This window comes from Pelobates fuscus, chromosome 3 (assembly GCF_036172605.1).
Source record: "Pelobates fuscus isolate aPelFus1 chromosome 3, aPelFus1.pri, whole genome shotgun sequence".
NCBI lineage: Eukaryota > Metazoa > Chordata > Amphibia > Anura > Pelobatidae > Pelobates > Pelobates fuscus.
The window spans coordinates 402,377,277-402,395,215 of record NC_086319.1 but is presented as its reverse complement, the minus strand read 5'-3'; the positions used below and the strand labels follow the sequence as shown (position 1 = coordinate 402,395,215).

Here is a 17,939-nt window from a genome sequence, read left to right as displayed (position 1 = left end):
CAGGTTCCCATTTGCATAATTGCTGCTCAGCATTAACCCTTCTGTGGATTTGGTTGCTGCTCGGCACAACTTTTCCTGTGTGGAAAGTAAATGCCATTAACCACATTTTTATAAGCAGATGAATACGTGACAGTGAGTGTGACATTTTACCTTTTTATTATTTTCTACCTGGCATCCATTTTATGTTCCAGTGAGGACTACTCCTAAAGAATCCAAGGTGGGGATTATACCACTTACGCCCTATACAGTGAGCAGTTTGTCTGCTCTACTAAATGTGAGTAACCATTTATTATTTCATTCTCCTGCTATTTTTTTACACAGTGAGCACTATTGTTGTCTCTTTTAAATTTCTTTTATGGTCTACATATTGACAATACATCTACCTAACAACATATCATCACGTATCCCTAAGTGGGGATTGTACCACTGCACACTATTCATACTAGAGCTGGCTATAAGCTCGAAAAAAATGTGAGTAGGACTATATTAGACTTTTTATACTGGTATTATATATCTCAGAGACATATTGCCCTATTAGTTTTTCCTTTTGTTTTTACATACCGATGAATACCCTGATTTAGAAGAATTATTCTGGACATATTTGAGACTATATCTTCTGGCAAGTTGTATTGGACTTCTTATTAGTGTTTATATTGGATTTTTCTTATATATTTGTAACTATACTTTTTCTATTCTGTTTTGGTGCAACCTTATCTCCTCTTTTGTTTAGTTTTTACTTATTTGTGGGGCTTAGAGGGAGCCCTACCATTTTAGGTGTGCTGCTTCATTCACATATATTCTACATTTTGTGTTTGGTTTTAGAGCGCTGATCCTTTCCGTTTAGTTCCAAACCTTATCAGATGCTTCTTTTCATTATGTAACTGCAGTGAAAGAGTTAATGTATAATGTTTTTAATAGGTATTTACTCTGGTCCCATCCTGTACCTGGCTGACAGGGAATCTTGGGAATTGTAGTCTAACAAAAGAGGTCTGGAGCACTACGCATCTCTAATCTACATTGACTCCAGCTGTCTCATAACCTTGCTGGTAGAATAAATAAACAAGGGGCATTGTCACAAGTTATCTATAGAATATTGCACGTCTTACGTTCGCCTGTCAAACTAGAAGATATCGGTAATGTCTGTGGTGAAGAAATTCACAGAGAACAAAACACCAGGGAACCTGAGACTGCTGCCTCTACCTGGCAGGAACATGTGGCAGCTAGCAGGACGTGGGAGAAAACAGGATATCTAAAAATAATGCCCCCCAAAAAATAAATTCACACCTCAGAATTGCCTTGATGGGGAATGAAATAGACAGATGTTGTGAAAAGGCACATTGCCTGATCCAGCATGTTTCTCTTGCGGGCAGACTTCACATCATCTCCAGATGGAAGAGAGAGAGAGATCGGTGCTGGACCCTTTCATTGCCAAGAGTAAGAGTCATTACTCTACAAGGCATGTGATCTGCTGTTGTAAGACACATTCCCCTCCTCAATACCATTCACATGTGAATGCCTTACAAACAGATCAAAACAAAATATATCCCTAATCCCTGACTGTATACACACAGCACACTGACACACACCTAATCCCTGACTGTATACACACAGCACACTGACACACACCTAATCCCTGACTGTATACACACAGCACACTGACACACACCTAATCACTGACTGTATTCACACCTAATCCCTGACTGTATACACACAGCACACTGACACACACCTAATCCCTGACTGTATACACACAGCACACTGACACACACCTAATCCCTGACTGTATACACACAGCACACTGACACACACCTAATCCCTGACTGTATACACACAGCACACTGACACACACCTAATCCCTGACTGTATACACACAGCACACTGACACACACCTAATCCCTGACTGTATACACACAGCACACTGACACACACCTAATCCCTGACTGTATACACACAGCACACTGACACACACCTAATCACTGACTGTATAGACACACCTAATCACTGACTGTATACACACAGCAGGCTGACACACACCTAATCCCTGACTGTATACACACAGCAGGCAGATACACACCTAATCCCAGACTGTATACACACAGCAGGCTGACACACACCTAAGCACTGACTGTATACACACAGCAGACTGACACACACCTACTCCTTGACTGTATACACACAGCAGACTGTACTGACTGTACATACCGCTACATGTACGTACAGAGATACCGCCACGGACTCTACGTACAGAGATACCGTTACTGACTGCATGTGCAATACCGTTACTGACTGTACGTACAAAGATACCATTACTGACTGTACGTACAGAGAAACCGTTACTGACTGCATGTACAGAGATCCTGTTACTGACTGTACATACAGAGATACCGTTACTGACTGTACGTACAGAGAAACCGTTACCGACTGCATGTACAGAGATCCTGTTACAGACTGTACATACAGAGATACCGTTACAGACTGTACATACAGAGATACCGTTACTGACTGTACGTACAGAGAAACCGTTACTGACTGCATGTACAGAGATCCTGTTACTGACTGTACGTACAGAGATCCTGTTACTGACTGTACATACAGAGATACCGTTACTGACTGTACATACAGAGATACCGTTACTGAATGTACGTACAGAGAAACCGTTACTGACTGCATGTACAGAGATCCGGTTACTGACTGTACATACAGAGATACCGTTACTGACTGCATGTACAGAGATCCTGTTACTGACTGTACATACAGAGATACCGTTACTGACTGTACATACAGAGATACCGTTACTGAATGTACATACAGAGATACCGTTACTGACTGTACATACAGAGATACCGTTACTGAATGTACGTACAGAGAAACCGTTACTGACTGCATGTACAGAGATCCGGTTACTGACTGTACATACAGAGATACCGTTACTGAATGTACATACAGAGATACCGTTACTGACTGTACATACAGAGATACCGTTACTGAATGTACGTACAGAGAAACCGTTACTGACTGCATGTACAGAGATCCGGTTACTGACTGTACGTACAGAGAAACCGTTACTGAATGTACGTACAGAGATACCGTTACTGAATGTACATACAGAGATACCGTTACTGAATGTACGTACAGAGAAACCGTTACTGACTGCATGTACAGAGATCCGGTTACTGACTGTACATACAGAGATACCGTTACTGACTGTACGTACAGAGAAACCGTTACTGAATGTACGTACAGAGATACCGTTACTGAATGTACGTACAGAGAAACCGTTACTGACTGCATGTACAGAGATCCGGTTACTGACTGTACATACAGAGATACCGTTACTGAATGTACATACAGAGATACTTACTTATCAAAGTTTACGTCTAGCATGCCGGTCTCCACCTGGCTCCGGTTCATTAGTGGGATGTCCAGTTTTGCCATGGCATGTTTATCGGCTGACTGGGACCACTCTGTGAAGATCTTTCTCATCAGCTCATCCAACTTCAGCACCAGCTGCTGATACTCCTGTATGCTCTCTTCACCTATGCCAATGCGGGGCATGAAGTGGGCGCTGGACAGGCACTGAGGAAAGATGACACTGTTATAAGAAGCTGCAGAAAATGCTAATCCAGACGCAAATAGCAGTTTAGTACGTGTTTCCTGTTACTTTTCCACGTGTCCAGTTTGGCACTGCCCGTTGTTTAAATGCAAAATGTTTTGGCACAATGGTATTTCAGCACAATTGTCCTTTACTATAACCACAAATCGGGATCTCTATTTCCAATGCTTATTGCCAACACTCATTCCACACACAAACCACGAACCCTAAAGACAAATGATGGTTGTAATGGCCCCCAAAATCCATGCCAAAATTAGTAACCGTAAACCTAATCTAAATGTCTTACTACATCCCCGATCCCTAACCTGAATGCTATCTCACTGACGGGATTATTTAATAGAGTGAATTGTTTGTTATCACAATAGCAGAATTGGAAGCATAGCTGACTTGGATAATTGTTATAATTCAGCTATTTTGAGTTCACTTTGAATTCCTGACAATGATCACTTTGGTAAATTACTCTGTTGATTTACTTGCCTTATTTATTCTTAATAAACTGGTTGCACCCATACAGTAACATCAAAACATATTTTTTCCCCAAAAAACACTGGAGCCTTACTAGCAGCACCAAATGGCTCTTTCAATCAATTTGTAACAACAGATATGTATTTAATGACAGCGCTAACTAGCAGACAGTTCATGCACCCTCTCCTCTTCTTGCACAAAGGAATGCTGGGAGATGTAGTACCTGCCACCTGTAATTACAGGGATACTGTAGGCATCAAAACAACTTTAGCTTAATACTGTATAGCAGTTTTGGTGTATAGATCTTGCCCCTGCAGTTTCACTGCCAATTCACTGCCAGTTAGGAGTTAAATCCCTTTAGTTTCTGTTTATGCAGCCCTAGCCACACCTCACCCTGCATGTGACTGACACAGCCTGCATGATAACAATGGTTTCATATTCAATCAGATGTTAACTTGCTTAAGAAGTTTTTATCTCCTGCTCTATAAATGTAACTTTAATCATACACAGGAGGTTTCTGCTGGCTCTAGAAGGCTTTTAAAAGAGCAGGAGATAAAAAAAAAATACTAGATGAAACACACTATGCAATAAGAGAAGCTAAAATGTCTAGGTTACTTTTCAGGAAGTGTTTAGGACAGCTGGTAGGCGACATGCAGGGAGGCTTGTCTAGGGCTGTATAAACACAGTGATTTAAATCATTAATAGCAGAGAATTGAGCAGAGACTGCAGTTGCCCATTGTGTCCCTTTGAGGTATTTGATATAGAGATACAGGGACAACTGCATCAGATTGTTTTCCAGTGACAGAGCAGCTTTAGCAAGATCCTGCTGTCTATTTCCACCTTAAAACAGACAAGGTATTGTCAAGGTTTTTTAATGACGTTCAAGTCCACTTTGAAAATACTCTTATTTCCAAGAAATAACCAATTGTATGTGCATTGGTTTCACACACTTTTATAGAGTACAATGGAGAGAGGCACAGAGACACAGAAGGAGAGAGAGACAATCAGAGAGACACATAGACAAACACAAAAACAGAAAGCAAGACAGAGAGAGAGAATCTAGCAGGGCTATTTACTAATGTGAATAGCTGACTTGGAGATTTTTTTTTTTTACTATTTAGGCCTTAAATTTCAGGCTTGAAAGTAATGAATTCATAGTAATTAGAAAGCAATGATCCAATAGTCATGGAAGAACTGAAGACAAATTAGCTAGTCCTAGGAATGGTATAATACCTGTGTACAACAAACATACAAAAATACTGAATTGTACAGCTGTTTGTTGTTGCCATCTTTTAAAGAGACAGATTAGTTTGTGGTCACGGTTCTGTCTTTACGGGGTGCACTCCGATCTGGGAGCTTGATATCTCATCTCCCTGATAAGAGGTGTGTTGTTTGATCTGTATAAACACACTTCTAAAATGTAGATCATGTCCAAGAATTACCTGTGAGTGTAAATCTATCTTCCTACCAGTCAAAAAGCTGGTAATTGAGGTGGGTTTAAACAATCACCCACACCTGTACTAATAGATAAAATGTATTAGTAGAATCCACATGCAGAAATTAGGGTCTAGTTTTCGATGAAACCCATAGAACTCTGCATGCTTCCTACCTCCATAGCTCGGTCTATTCGTTGCCTCAGGGAGCGCGCCCAGTGTGCCTGTCCAGCGTAGCGGCACATGTTACGAGGCACTGGAGGAACCTTCTTCCCCAACTCTTTATTCACCAGATCCAATTCCTGTTTGAAAATCTCGTAGACTTGCACCGTCTTCTTATCAAACGTTCTTTTTATGGCCTAGAAAAGAGGAGAATCTATCAGAAACACAGAGCTAGGCAGACACAGTAATAGTGGATAATACAGCAAGATACAATGTTAGATTACCCAGACAGACACCTTGAATAATCAATAGCAATAAACATCCAGGTTGTGATCACCTATTGCTGACAGACCTCACCTATCCCACTACTATCAGAACCAGGTTTATTCTGACTTTTACTGCAATCCCCACACAGTCTGGATCCGGTTCCACAACTCTTACCATCTGATCAGTTCGTCCCCTTGACTATCTCATACAGAGGTCCAAGTTTCAGACACTATGACTTAAATTTTTTGGGTGGATGCATACACTAAAGCTGGCAAATAATTCTATTCAAAAAGGAAACTCAGACGCAACAGGTAAAATGCTCCACTGCTCTGCAAAATAGGCGTTGTAATGGATATCATAGCCAGAAGCAGCCTCTAGCATTTCCGGATGTACCTAGCTGATAAAATGATATATAAATAGTAGTCTGGAAAGGTATGTAACAGGATATAACCGGTACAGTGGATCCTTGTATCTCCAGGCTGTGTTATCAATAATCCACCATAAAAATCCAAGATGCAGGATCAGGGTGGTAAAAACACAATTTATTGAATAACCATAAAAAATTTAAAAACAAGGAAAGTTCACTGGTCACTTGACACGTTTCGACGAGTAGCCTTTCTCAAAAGTGGATAGTTACTATTTAAAAGATTTCACCTACACCCCATAGCCCATACACACAGATGTTTCATTTATCATCCAGCTGTGGTTTCCTTCTCAATCTAACTGTGCTCAGTTTTGTTGATATTTACTGGACCCCACTTACCTGGCAGAGAAGGAGTTGTGATGGAAGACCTTCTCTTACAACACTTTGCTTAACAGACTATGGTTTTGTCGTTATTCCTCCAATCTTTTTTATTTCCTTCTGTATACCTCACCAGGTCTTCCTGCATACGCCCTCGTTAACCTGCTTCCTTCATTAACCTACTTACTTTTATATTCTAGATTTACTACATACCTCGCGGGCTGACAGATGGTGGAAAATGTCCAGCAGCTCCACACCCTCTTCCACCCCGCGCACCGTCTCAAACGCCGTATTGATCAGATTCTGCATCATCACTTCTAAATCTTTCACACCGGCTCTGAACCTGAAAGAATGGGGAGACAGAGTAATGATATTGGCCCTTCCCCATACACCATGACCTTGTGGACGGTTATTGTATCATGTTTAGACTTTTGTAATGTGCCCTATATGACCATCCTAGCCTCACTGAAGTGTCCATCTATCCTTTCCTCATGTGCCCTTTTTAGATTACCCCTGTTTTTGGGGTCTGGCCTCTTCTAATAATTCTTATTTGGTCCTCCATGAGATGATTTTCCTATAATGAGACTTTTGTCCAGTCCTGAGTCAGGATTAAGCCATACTGGTTTGTCTTAGTGGGCTTTCCTGACTTACCTGTTATAATCATCGTGCCATAATGTGTTTTTGACATCCAGGATAGTTTTCTTGACATATTTTAGGATATGAAGGTTCTTATGAAAGGTCTCTTCGATCTCCAGCAATTTGCGGGTGATCAGAGGACCACTGTGTCCAGCGAAACATGGAAGTGGGGTCTGAGTTCCATCTTCCCAGCGACCAAACTGCTGCTGGCACAAGCAAACCTGGAAGAGATGGCAAGAGGTTAGTTCTAAGGGTACCAACATCCTCCAGAATGTCAGTAAGATGTCAGAGGACGTCTGCTCCTGAACATAAAGCCATGAAACGTGACAAGCAAAATGGCTGCTCTCAGCACTATGTTTACCGGTCCTTAATCATAAATAATAGGAGAACACAACTGCACACACCAACATGCCTGGTGTCTGGGGAACCTTCTCATTTCATAATGAGGATAAACTCTTATAATTCTGTATAATATGTACTGAAGGAGTGCACTATGAACAGCATTCTGAGACCTTGTGTATTAACAGCAAGCACAAATGCAAAAAGATAAGTCCTGCGCTCACTCCCATTACTACTGGGCGGCAGCAATGACTACAGTATACATCAGCTCCAATATATAGTAAAAACCAAAGAAAAACAAGTTACCTGCACTTTCTCCTTAATCCCTATGTATATTTAAACAAATGGAGGTTTTTAGTTACCTCCAATGGCCATGAGAGGGTAAGCCCACCTGCCAACGTCAAGGCAGATCCCCCTAGACGGGTCCTAACTCTAACCATTCACCTTGCTTCCTTGATCTTCTGGCAAAGATATCTCTAATGAGACAGAAAGGGGTATTTTTTATATACACCCCTATATACTTATTAACCCTTAATAGGGAACACGTGGGGTGGGCGGAAGCATTGTAACAAAGCTGTGTGATACAAAAAGTGGATACAAATACAAAAAGATAAGTCCTGCGCTCACTCCCATCACTACTGGGCAGCAGCAATGACTATTTATTAACAGCAAGCGACTCAACGGCAAGAGTTAGACAGACAATGTGAGCAAAGGATATAGTCACATATACAGCCATATACGCACTTATACATATGGATATATATACAGCCATATACACAGCTATCTATACAGAGGAAGAATCAACAATATACACAGCTATCTATATAGAGGCAGCAATATACACAGCTATCTATACAGAGGCAGATTCAGCAATATACACAGCTATCTATACAGAGGCAGATTCAGCAATGTACACAGCTATGCATAGAGACATATACAGCCACATACACAACAAGTCATTTAAAGACAGATACCACAATAATAGCCCTATCCCTGTGCCAGTTTGAATGAGAAGGCGTTACCTTTGCCTTTCTCTCTGGCACACCATGGGAACAGCAGAGAGCTGCGTCCATTTCGTGCTCCATCCCCATGGCAACACGCGAGGATGGACACTAACAGCCCTCGCTGCAGATATGAAAAGGATTTTTATAAGACCAGATGACACACAAAGCCTAATTTCAATAATTATTACATCCCATTCTGACTGCAGCACAGAGGTAATGACACAGACATGTACACAGCACACAGACTGGCCTACAGTATACACATAGCACACAGAGTGAACATACATCGTGTACAGTGCACACCGACTACACAACAGCAGTCAGGCCGACATATACACATCAAATGGATTGGCCTAGTATATATACAGTACACGGATTGGCCTAGTGTATATGTATATATACACACAGTACACAGATTGGTCTAGTGTATATATATATATATATAGAGAGAGAGAGAGAGAGAGAGAGAGATATATACACATACACACACAGTACATGGATTGGCCAAGTTCATATTTACAGTACACGGATTGACCTAGTGTGTAAATGTATATATATATATATATATATATATATATATATATAAATATATATTCTGAGCTTTATATGCAATGTACATCTCACTTACCTCAAGGAGATCCTTGCAACGTTGTATAAAGGCATCCACTTGGGCAAAAATACTAGTCTGGTCCAGAACCCATCCTATCTTGGAAAACCTAAAACATTAAACATCTTTCAATCTTTCAGTAAATGAATCAGCTCCTCTTTTCAGATCTGGACCATTATCATAACATCTCATTGATTTCTAGACCTCTCAACAAACCCATCAGCAAAACGAAATGCAATCAAGAAAAAAAAAAACCAAAAAAAAAAAACACAGACATTAGTACTTCACAAGCTCAGCAAACAATTAGTAAAAAAAAAATGTTATTCTAGAAAAAAAGAGCAAAGACTTAGAGATGGATTTTTCTTTTTTCAACTTTTTCCAACTTTTTGAACTATTTCAACCTAGAATTTGCAAATTCTCTGACAATTTTCCACAATTAAATTGTTATGTAATCGTCTCTGCGTAAACGGCTTCCATTTGTCCTAATAAAATTAATTTTAAATTTAAGGCCAAAACAGTTGAATTGGCAAAAAATAGCTGAATTGGGGAATTAAAGAACCGCTCCAATTCAGCTATCCTGTCCTAAAATATAAAAATCACTCGGAACTCGTACTTTAGTGAATCAGTGCCTTATTGAATACAATTTGTAATTATTTTTATTTATTTTTCTTCGTGTTAATTTATTCACTAAACTATATTTTCTTCTGGAAAATGTAAACCATAACAGCCAAGGTAGAAACAGTCTCCAACTCTGGTGTAAAATCCCATTGTCAGTTTTTCAGAATTCCCAGATGTAATGAATAATCTCCTGGTTCTAAGATAAATCTATTGTTTTCTTAGCATTCACCCTCCAAACCCATTAGGAGTGCCCGCCATCTGTTGCTTTATTTGTGTATTTATTTATGTCTGTGTGATATTAATTCTACACACCTGTGTATCTGACAGTGGTTTAGAAGATGCTAGTGTCTGCTGCTTCACGTAAAAAGCTTTTCTGGCTAGAGCCTCACTTCAAGGCTATAAGCGCCCACATGAGCTTATTTCAAATCTCCTATTCTAATTCTCCAGTCATTTCATTTATTGACTTTAAAATGGAAGACACTACCCAGCTGTACTATTACGACAATACCTCCCCATTGGAATGAGCTTTATTCTATCTTGTACAATTCTTTTATTCACTATAGTGAGAGTTAAAGGTGAATTAAAAAAAACAAAAAACGTTGGTTCAGCTACGTTGGCCCTTATTTTGAAATTAAATTCTCATGCGACATAATTAGATTTCTAGGGTACAAGAATGTATAAAGGGGTGAAATATAGGGGGACTTGCTGTGGACTATAACGCCTAACTCTTTTACCCATGATTTGCCTGTACAGTGCAGAAAATGATCAGCCGTCAGTCATTCTCTTATACAGGGAGTGCAGAATTATTAGGCAAATGAGTATTTTGACCACATCATCCTCTTTATGCATGTTGTCTTACTCCAAGCTGTATAGGCTTGAAAGCCTACTACCAAATAAGCATATTAGGTGATGTGCATCTCTGTAATGAGAAGGGGTGTGGTCTAATGACATCAACACCCTATATCAGGTGTGCATAATTATTAGGCAACTTCCTTTCCTTTGGCAAAATGGGTCAAAAGAAGGACTTGACAGGCTCAGAAAAGTCAAAAATAGTGAGATATCTTGCAGAGGGATGCAGCACTCTTAAAATTGCAAAGCTTCTGAAGCGTGATCATCGAACAATCAAGCGTTTCATTCAAAATAGTCAACAGGGTCGCAAGAAGCATGTGGAGAAACCAAGGCGCAAAATAACTGCCCATGAACTGAGAAAAGTCAAGCGTGCAGCTGCCAAGATGCCACTTGCCACCAGTTTGGCCATATTTCAGAGCTGCAACATCACTGGAGTGCCCAAAAGCACAAGGTGTGCAATACTCAGAGACATGGCCAAGGTAAGAAAGGCTGAAAGACGACCACCACTGAACAAGACACACAAGCTGAAACGTCAAGACTGGGCCAAGAAATATCTCAAGACTGATTTTTATGGTTTGATGAAATGAGAGTGAGTCTTGATGGGCCATATGGATGGATTTGTAAAGGGCAGAGAGCTCCAGTCCGACTCAGACGCCAGCAAGGTGGAGGTGGAGTACTGGTTTGGGCTGGTATCATCAAAGATGAGCTTGTGGGGCCTTTTCGGTTGAGGATGGAGTCAAGCTCAACTCCCAGTCCTACTGCCAGTTTCTGGAAGACACCTTCTTCAAGCAGTGGTACAGGAAGAAGTCTGCATCCTTCAAGAAAAACATGATTTTCATGCAGGACAATGCTCCATCACACGTGTCCAAGTACTACACAGCGTGACTGGCAAGAAAGGGTATAAAATAAGAAAATCTAATGACATGGCCTCCTTGTTCACCTGATCTGAACCCCATTGAGAACCTGTGGTCCATCATCAAATGTGAGATTTACAAGGAGGGAAAACAGTACACCTCTCTGAACAGTGCCTGGGAGGCTGTGGTTGCTGCTGCACGCAATGTTGATGGTGTACAGATCAAAACACTGACAGAATCCATGGATGGCAGGCTTTTGAGTGTCCTTGCAAAGAAAGGTGGCTATATTGGTCACTGATTTGTTTTTGTTATGTTTTTGAATGTCAGAAATGTATATTTGTGAATGTTGAGATGTTATATTGGTTTCACTGGTAAAAATAAATAATTGAAATGGGTATATATTTGTTTTTTGTTAAGTTGCCTAATAATTATGCACAGTAATAGTCACCTGCACACACAGATATCCCCCTAAAATAGCTATAACTAAAAACAAACTAAAAACTACTTCCAAAAATATTCAGCTTTGATATTAATGAGTTTTTTGGGTTCATTGAGAACATGGTTGTTGTTCAATAATAAAATTAATCCTCAAAAATACAACTTGCCTAATAATTCTGCACTCCCTGTATTCTCGTACCTGTTGTGCACCTGGGATGTCTTCAGGTACTGCTCTTTCCACGACATGCAGCACAGGATACAATCCTTCAGAATTTGTCTACTTGATGTCACGTACCCATCAAAGATACGGTCAAGAGAGATCTGACGACTGCACAAGTGGATTAGCTCATTACTCGCCTGGAACAAGATACCAAAAATGTCAACTTAACAAAAGTTAATGGAAAATGAATATCTGCCCAATCTTTGTGGACAATACAGTTTTTTTCTGTAATTTACTCTTTATTTAATTTTTACAATAGGAACTGTAGCACAATAAAGAAAACACCAGAAAGGGGGAAAGATAGAGCATAGAACCATTTCTGGGTGAGAGCGGCATGGGCAAACATTCTCCATTATGAGATTAATTGGCACAATACACTGCTGGCAACCAAGGGAGCCTCAGGCTCGTGATTAAAATAAATAAGAGATAAAAGAATAGAATTAAAGAAGAAAGGAAGAAAAGGGTGGAGGGGTAAAGGGAGAGAAGGAGAGGAAGACCCATGGATTGCTATGCAAGAGCAAAGGTCCAGTAAGGCATAAACACTAATGCTGCACTACAAAGTGTGTTAGCACTCAATCAGATTATAAGTGCCCGTAATTTGTCCACCCCCTCAGACCAATAAATGTTTTGTATTTTAAACACTAATGCTGCCTATAGGTCACTAAGCAATATCTATCTGACCACAATCGCTTCCTAATCTCCCATTCAGCTTACGGTACATATTAAAAAATGATCCTGCAAACCTTAGCCCAAGCCTGGTGCTATGAGCAGAAAAACAGCCTGTTGGATTTTCCCATAAGAAAAAGGATTCTGTAGTAAATGTCAATGCTAATCATAGACTATGTGGGTGTAGGATATATATCTGTGCACAAACACAACACAATGTATAATGTGTATAACTCTGTGTTCTCCAGTGTAACTACAGTGCTCATCAATGTGATATGTTGAAATAACAAAACAAGCTCTCAAATCCAGATGTGCTCTTCACATTTCTCGTCTGGTTCATATATGCTTTCCTATAAAACCTCCACTCCGCCTGAGCAGTCTGTCTGCTCCTGCTGCCTACACCCCCCTATGTTCCCCGCTCCACTTCCTGCTCCTTTATTTTCCCTTCCCCAACTCATAAATGACATCGGATATAAATGGAACAGCCTGCCAAATAATATCAAAATTGCCACCAATCTGAAATCCCTGAAATTCTGCATCTAGCAATCTTCAAACAAAATGCAACTGTACTCGTTACTTTATACTTATACAATGTATCTATATCTATATATGTCCTCAATGGTATCCGTAGCAATGTAGATAATATTCATTCTGTATATGTCCTCTACTGTATGAGTTGCCATATATTTGTTTACGCTCTCCAGAAGATACTTTAAAACCGGAGAAATCTAAGTTATCCTTCAATATTTTACAAATAAATGAATAATGAAAAATCCATTCAATAAAAAGACAAATATTCTGGTTTAGTTCAGGTTTGTTAATCCCTATCAGACATTTATAATATGGAGACAGTCATGAGACGTTGATGGAAAATGAAAGAAATAGGGGATCAACAATGGTAGTGGCCCTGGTTTTAGTCTTACCTTACGGAAAAGTGAGGTGAGTCGTTCCTGAGTGTTGTAATACGGAGAGTTGACCCATATGATCCGGATTAAGTTCAGGAGATGTGGGAATTTTCCCGGAATGTCTTTCAAACTAAGTGAAGTTAACTCTTCAAAAGGTGCTTTCAGTAAAGACAGGAACCTTAGATTAGACTGAGCTTGGAGAGATCCATCCTGGGAGATCATAGAGGATTGTGTTTTAGAGGAATGAAAATGGTGCTTCAGATATTGTGTAGAAGATTCTAATCAGTGAACGATCTACACCATGGATGACAATAGACAACTATTCCACCTATTGTAGAACTACAACACAAACAGAGCTAGCAAAGCATAATGAGAGTTGGACTTCCTGACAGGGAGACTATTTTATGGACATCTACTTTTCCTCTAGCTCACAACATCTACAAAAAACATAACTGCACTCTCCCTCACAATCCACTTTCCCTCCAAGTTGACTCACTTGAATTTGCTTTGACAGTTTCTGGAAAGGGCCTATGTAAGAGGACTTGGCCAACTCAAGGATTTTCTCGATGTGTTTGACTCCTGGCTTATCCAGCTGTTGACTGATCCCTGAGAGGTCTGTGCACCTATCTCTCCAGAAATCGATTTCTTCCAGAGGACCCGAGCTCTCGCCAATCTCGACAGCATCCTGCTCGCTCAGAACCTCCTTAATCTGACGTGTCCAGTGGACCATGGCAGCTGGGGGAAAAAATTACCTTTATTGATGCATTTTAATAGAGCAACCGAGTAATCCTAGCATGAGAAACAAATATACCATTATTGAGAATTGAATTGCATGTTCTTGTAACTTTATAAATATTTTATAGCATATTTCAGTACTTGTACTATATATGGGAATCGTTTGCCTTATGGAGATTAGTTTGCCAATCTGACACTTTTCCAGACACTATGGCACTTTATGATACAAACAAATCTTCTGTCTGCTTGATAGCCAATAACAACATCACAATATAAAAGAATCCCTTAACCGAATAACCATTAATGGGCGCATTACAATACGCTGAAATCCCTTTCCTTACTGAGTTAATGATCAGAATCTTTACATAATAGAGGAATTTCTTTACTGACTGCGAGTTAAGATCTTCCTTAGAAAACAATCGAATTCTAGTACAATACAATGTATAGGAAGACATTGTGTATCAGAGCCCTAGCAGGGACTTTCCTCCATTGGTTACTACAAGATATACTCAGGAACAATTAAAAATGCAATGGAACAGTCAGACACAGCAAAGTAATCCAAGAATCTCCCACCACATCCCCAACAACTGGACGACACTCAACTCTGGGGGTATAACTGAATTTTATTTACACATACACAGCTTTTATGCGATCTCCCATGCAAGGGGTTCCACATACAGAAAATGCCAGGATCCCTTGTGACTGAGAGATAATTGCCTGAGTAAACTCCTCCAATTTAATTCTCTCTCAGGTACACAAAATCCCAAAAATATCCCATACCCCAAAAGTCCCCCAACCATATTTAGGAACCCCACAAAAAGTACATTCCCTGATAGCCCCGATCTGAGTGACGAACATATCCAAGAATCACTCAGGCATAGTGTGGAAGATTTGACCGGTCAGACACGAGGTGGTAGCCCAAAATAGTTCCAGAAGAATAGGTGGCCTGGCCGGTCTCTGTACATGAGGTTCCTGTGCGAAAACCATACAAGGGAATCTCTTACGTTCACGATAAGGATGCTCCCCCTGTTCGGTACTTCATATCCCCCGAACACCGTTCGTGTAGGTGGTCGAGAACAGGAACGGGCAACAGTCGACAGTTTACCTGTGTTTGCGCAAGTGCCAACCTGAAAATAGTTTCAGGCACTCGACGACCAAGTACCGCTGCTCTAGTTCGGGAGCCACCCAGGAGAAGCACTCATTAATTGTTTCCCTTGCGGTTTCGCACTTAAGTGGTTGGTGTCAACCTTCTAATGGATACATGGTTGGTCCTTGTTCGGGAGACAAATTGAAGTCTCACGATCGGCCAAAGAAGAACCACACAAAATAACCGGGGCAAAATACACAAAATAACAGGGGGAAGATACGGACAGCCAATATATGGGATAAAAAGTAGCTTGCAAATGTTAATTCCGCTACATCTTGCATGATATTAGACACCAGGTGCCATGGCCTTCTCAGACTGGAAGATTCTCTACTTACTCTCAAGTCTCTGCACCAGTTCCTTGTCTTTAATAGCTGCGTCAGGGACCAGATTCATGGCCTCAATGGGAATGTAGAGCACAGTGTGTCCCTGGAGCTTGTACCTTGTGTCTGTGGAAAGAAAAGGACAGAGCAATGCTGCATGAGAACGATAGCGGGGACAGAGTCTGCTTTAACAATAAATCAAGAAAGGAAAAGTTTGAAGATGCTTATATAAGAAGGGCTGTTTGGCCAAGGTGTCGAAGAAGAGGGACATTAGAAAACTAGTCTGAAAAATGGGAAGGAAAAGGAAAGGAACAAAACAGACATAGTACTGAGGTAGCAGTGGACGCCGGACCTGTGAGCGTGGCCAGGAAGCGGTGGACATGAGCTGAGAAGTTGTTGCGGATACTCTCTGGCCAGCTAGTGTTGCTGAAAATGTAAGGAGCGTATATCCCGTTCATTAACCTGAGAAGGGCCACGATGTAGGAGCCTCTCATGGAGCCAAACTGTAGCGTCTCTTCCAGGTTCTCAGGGGTAAGAGGTGCACGCTCTTTACGGATAAAGTACATCAACTGTTCAACATTCTGGAGGAGAAATTCAGGAAAATCAGAGTGTATCTAGGAATGAGCAAAAATGCTCTATGCTCACCTTAAAAACAGAGGGTGGGATAAGATTAGGAAATACACATTTACTAACATGTACAAAAATCTAGCATATTAATTCCAGCACTGTCTATGCTGATTGCCGTGTGCAAAGGACTAAACTTATAACCGTGATTGGAGGGGAGCTAAGATGGAGGTGCCCAGTTGCACGATAAAGAGGTGTGAAATTCCACGTTTAGTTTCATTATTCACACCTCAAAAATAAATATATTTGTTAAATACAGGGATAAATAAAAGTAATATTAGAAATCCTGGGTAGTGATTGCTCCCTTTTAAAGGATATCAAACTGGAAAATCACATTGAACACAGCTAATCACAGTGACACGTTTAAAGGACAATCTATTCAATAGAAAATGTCTACACAAACATAAAACTATAAATAAAAATGTATAAATATAACATATAAAATTAAAACTGCTGAGAATAAAACTACATAATTGATATGTTCTCAGAGTCTCTTAGAGACTGTATGTCCTCACAAATTTAAATAGCCACCACAAGTTGTAATGCAAGGTTTTGAAGAACCAATCATCCCAACTATAACTCTGGTAAGAGAAACATTAGCAACTATTTGAGGAAGTATGCCAGTTTCCTCCTCTCTCAGAATTATTTAAAAAAACTGGTGAAATTGGACAACTGATTAAATATTGCCATACGTTCATTATATGAAGATGATATTTTTGTAAAGCCGGTAATACATATGACTTTTTGTCATCATTCACATGGTTACCACCTTAGCTAAAATAAAAAAATAAAAAAGAGAAAACATAGTGTAGAAGTATCACTGCAATGCTTCTTGGAACTTCTAACACTCCAAGGAGCTGTGATGAAGCTCTATGTTATACACCTATAGCTGCCCCTCTCACATGGTTAATGATAATTTTTCACTTACCAGGAATTCATTAACTACAGTAATGTAGGATTACAAATATTCACCTTATCTATCTTTTTTTGTTTCATTTTATTTCAACAAGATTGCAACCATGTGAACATGTTAAAAGAGCTAAACTGGCAACCGCTGAAAAACCCCAACGCACTCTTAACCCCTTAAGGACCAAACTTCTGGAATAAAAGGGAATCATGACATGTCACACATGTCATGTGTCCTTAAGGGGTTAAAGGGAAACTCCAGTGCCAGAAAAACGATCCGTTTTTCTGGCACTGGAGGGTTCCTCTCCCTCCCACCCACCAATCCCCGGTTACTGAAGGGGTGAAAACCCCTTCAGTCACTTACCTGGGACAGCGGTGATGTCCCTCGC

The 17,939-nt window shown here is 40.3% G+C and overlaps 1 protein-coding gene across 1 annotated transcript in view; it reads right to left on the bottom strand.

The window, feature by feature from the left end:
- The window catches only part of DNAH2 (dynein axonemal heavy chain 2), a 136,044-nt gene that overhangs the window by 106,304 nt on the left and 11,801 nt on the right, over positions 1 to 17,939 (bottom strand). The window contains exons 3-12 of the mRNA XM_063449723.1: positions 16,373 to 16,601; positions 16,036 to 16,146; positions 14,315 to 14,553; positions 13,837 to 14,028; positions 12,227 to 12,384; positions 9,290 to 9,377; positions 7,334 to 7,539; positions 6,896 to 7,025; positions 5,688 to 5,870; positions 3,362 to 3,576 (exon numbers count right to left, since the gene is read on the bottom strand). Coding sequence (XP_063305793.1) covers positions 3,362 to 3,576; positions 5,688 to 5,870; positions 6,896 to 7,025; positions 7,334 to 7,539; positions 9,290 to 9,377; positions 12,227 to 12,384; positions 13,837 to 14,028; positions 14,315 to 14,553; positions 16,036 to 16,146; positions 16,373 to 16,601 — 1,751 coding nt within the window. The remainder of the gene's footprint in view (positions 1 to 3,361; positions 3,577 to 5,687; positions 5,871 to 6,895; positions 7,026 to 7,333; positions 7,540 to 9,289; positions 9,378 to 12,226; positions 12,385 to 13,836; positions 14,029 to 14,314; positions 14,554 to 16,035; positions 16,147 to 16,372; positions 16,602 to 17,939) is intronic.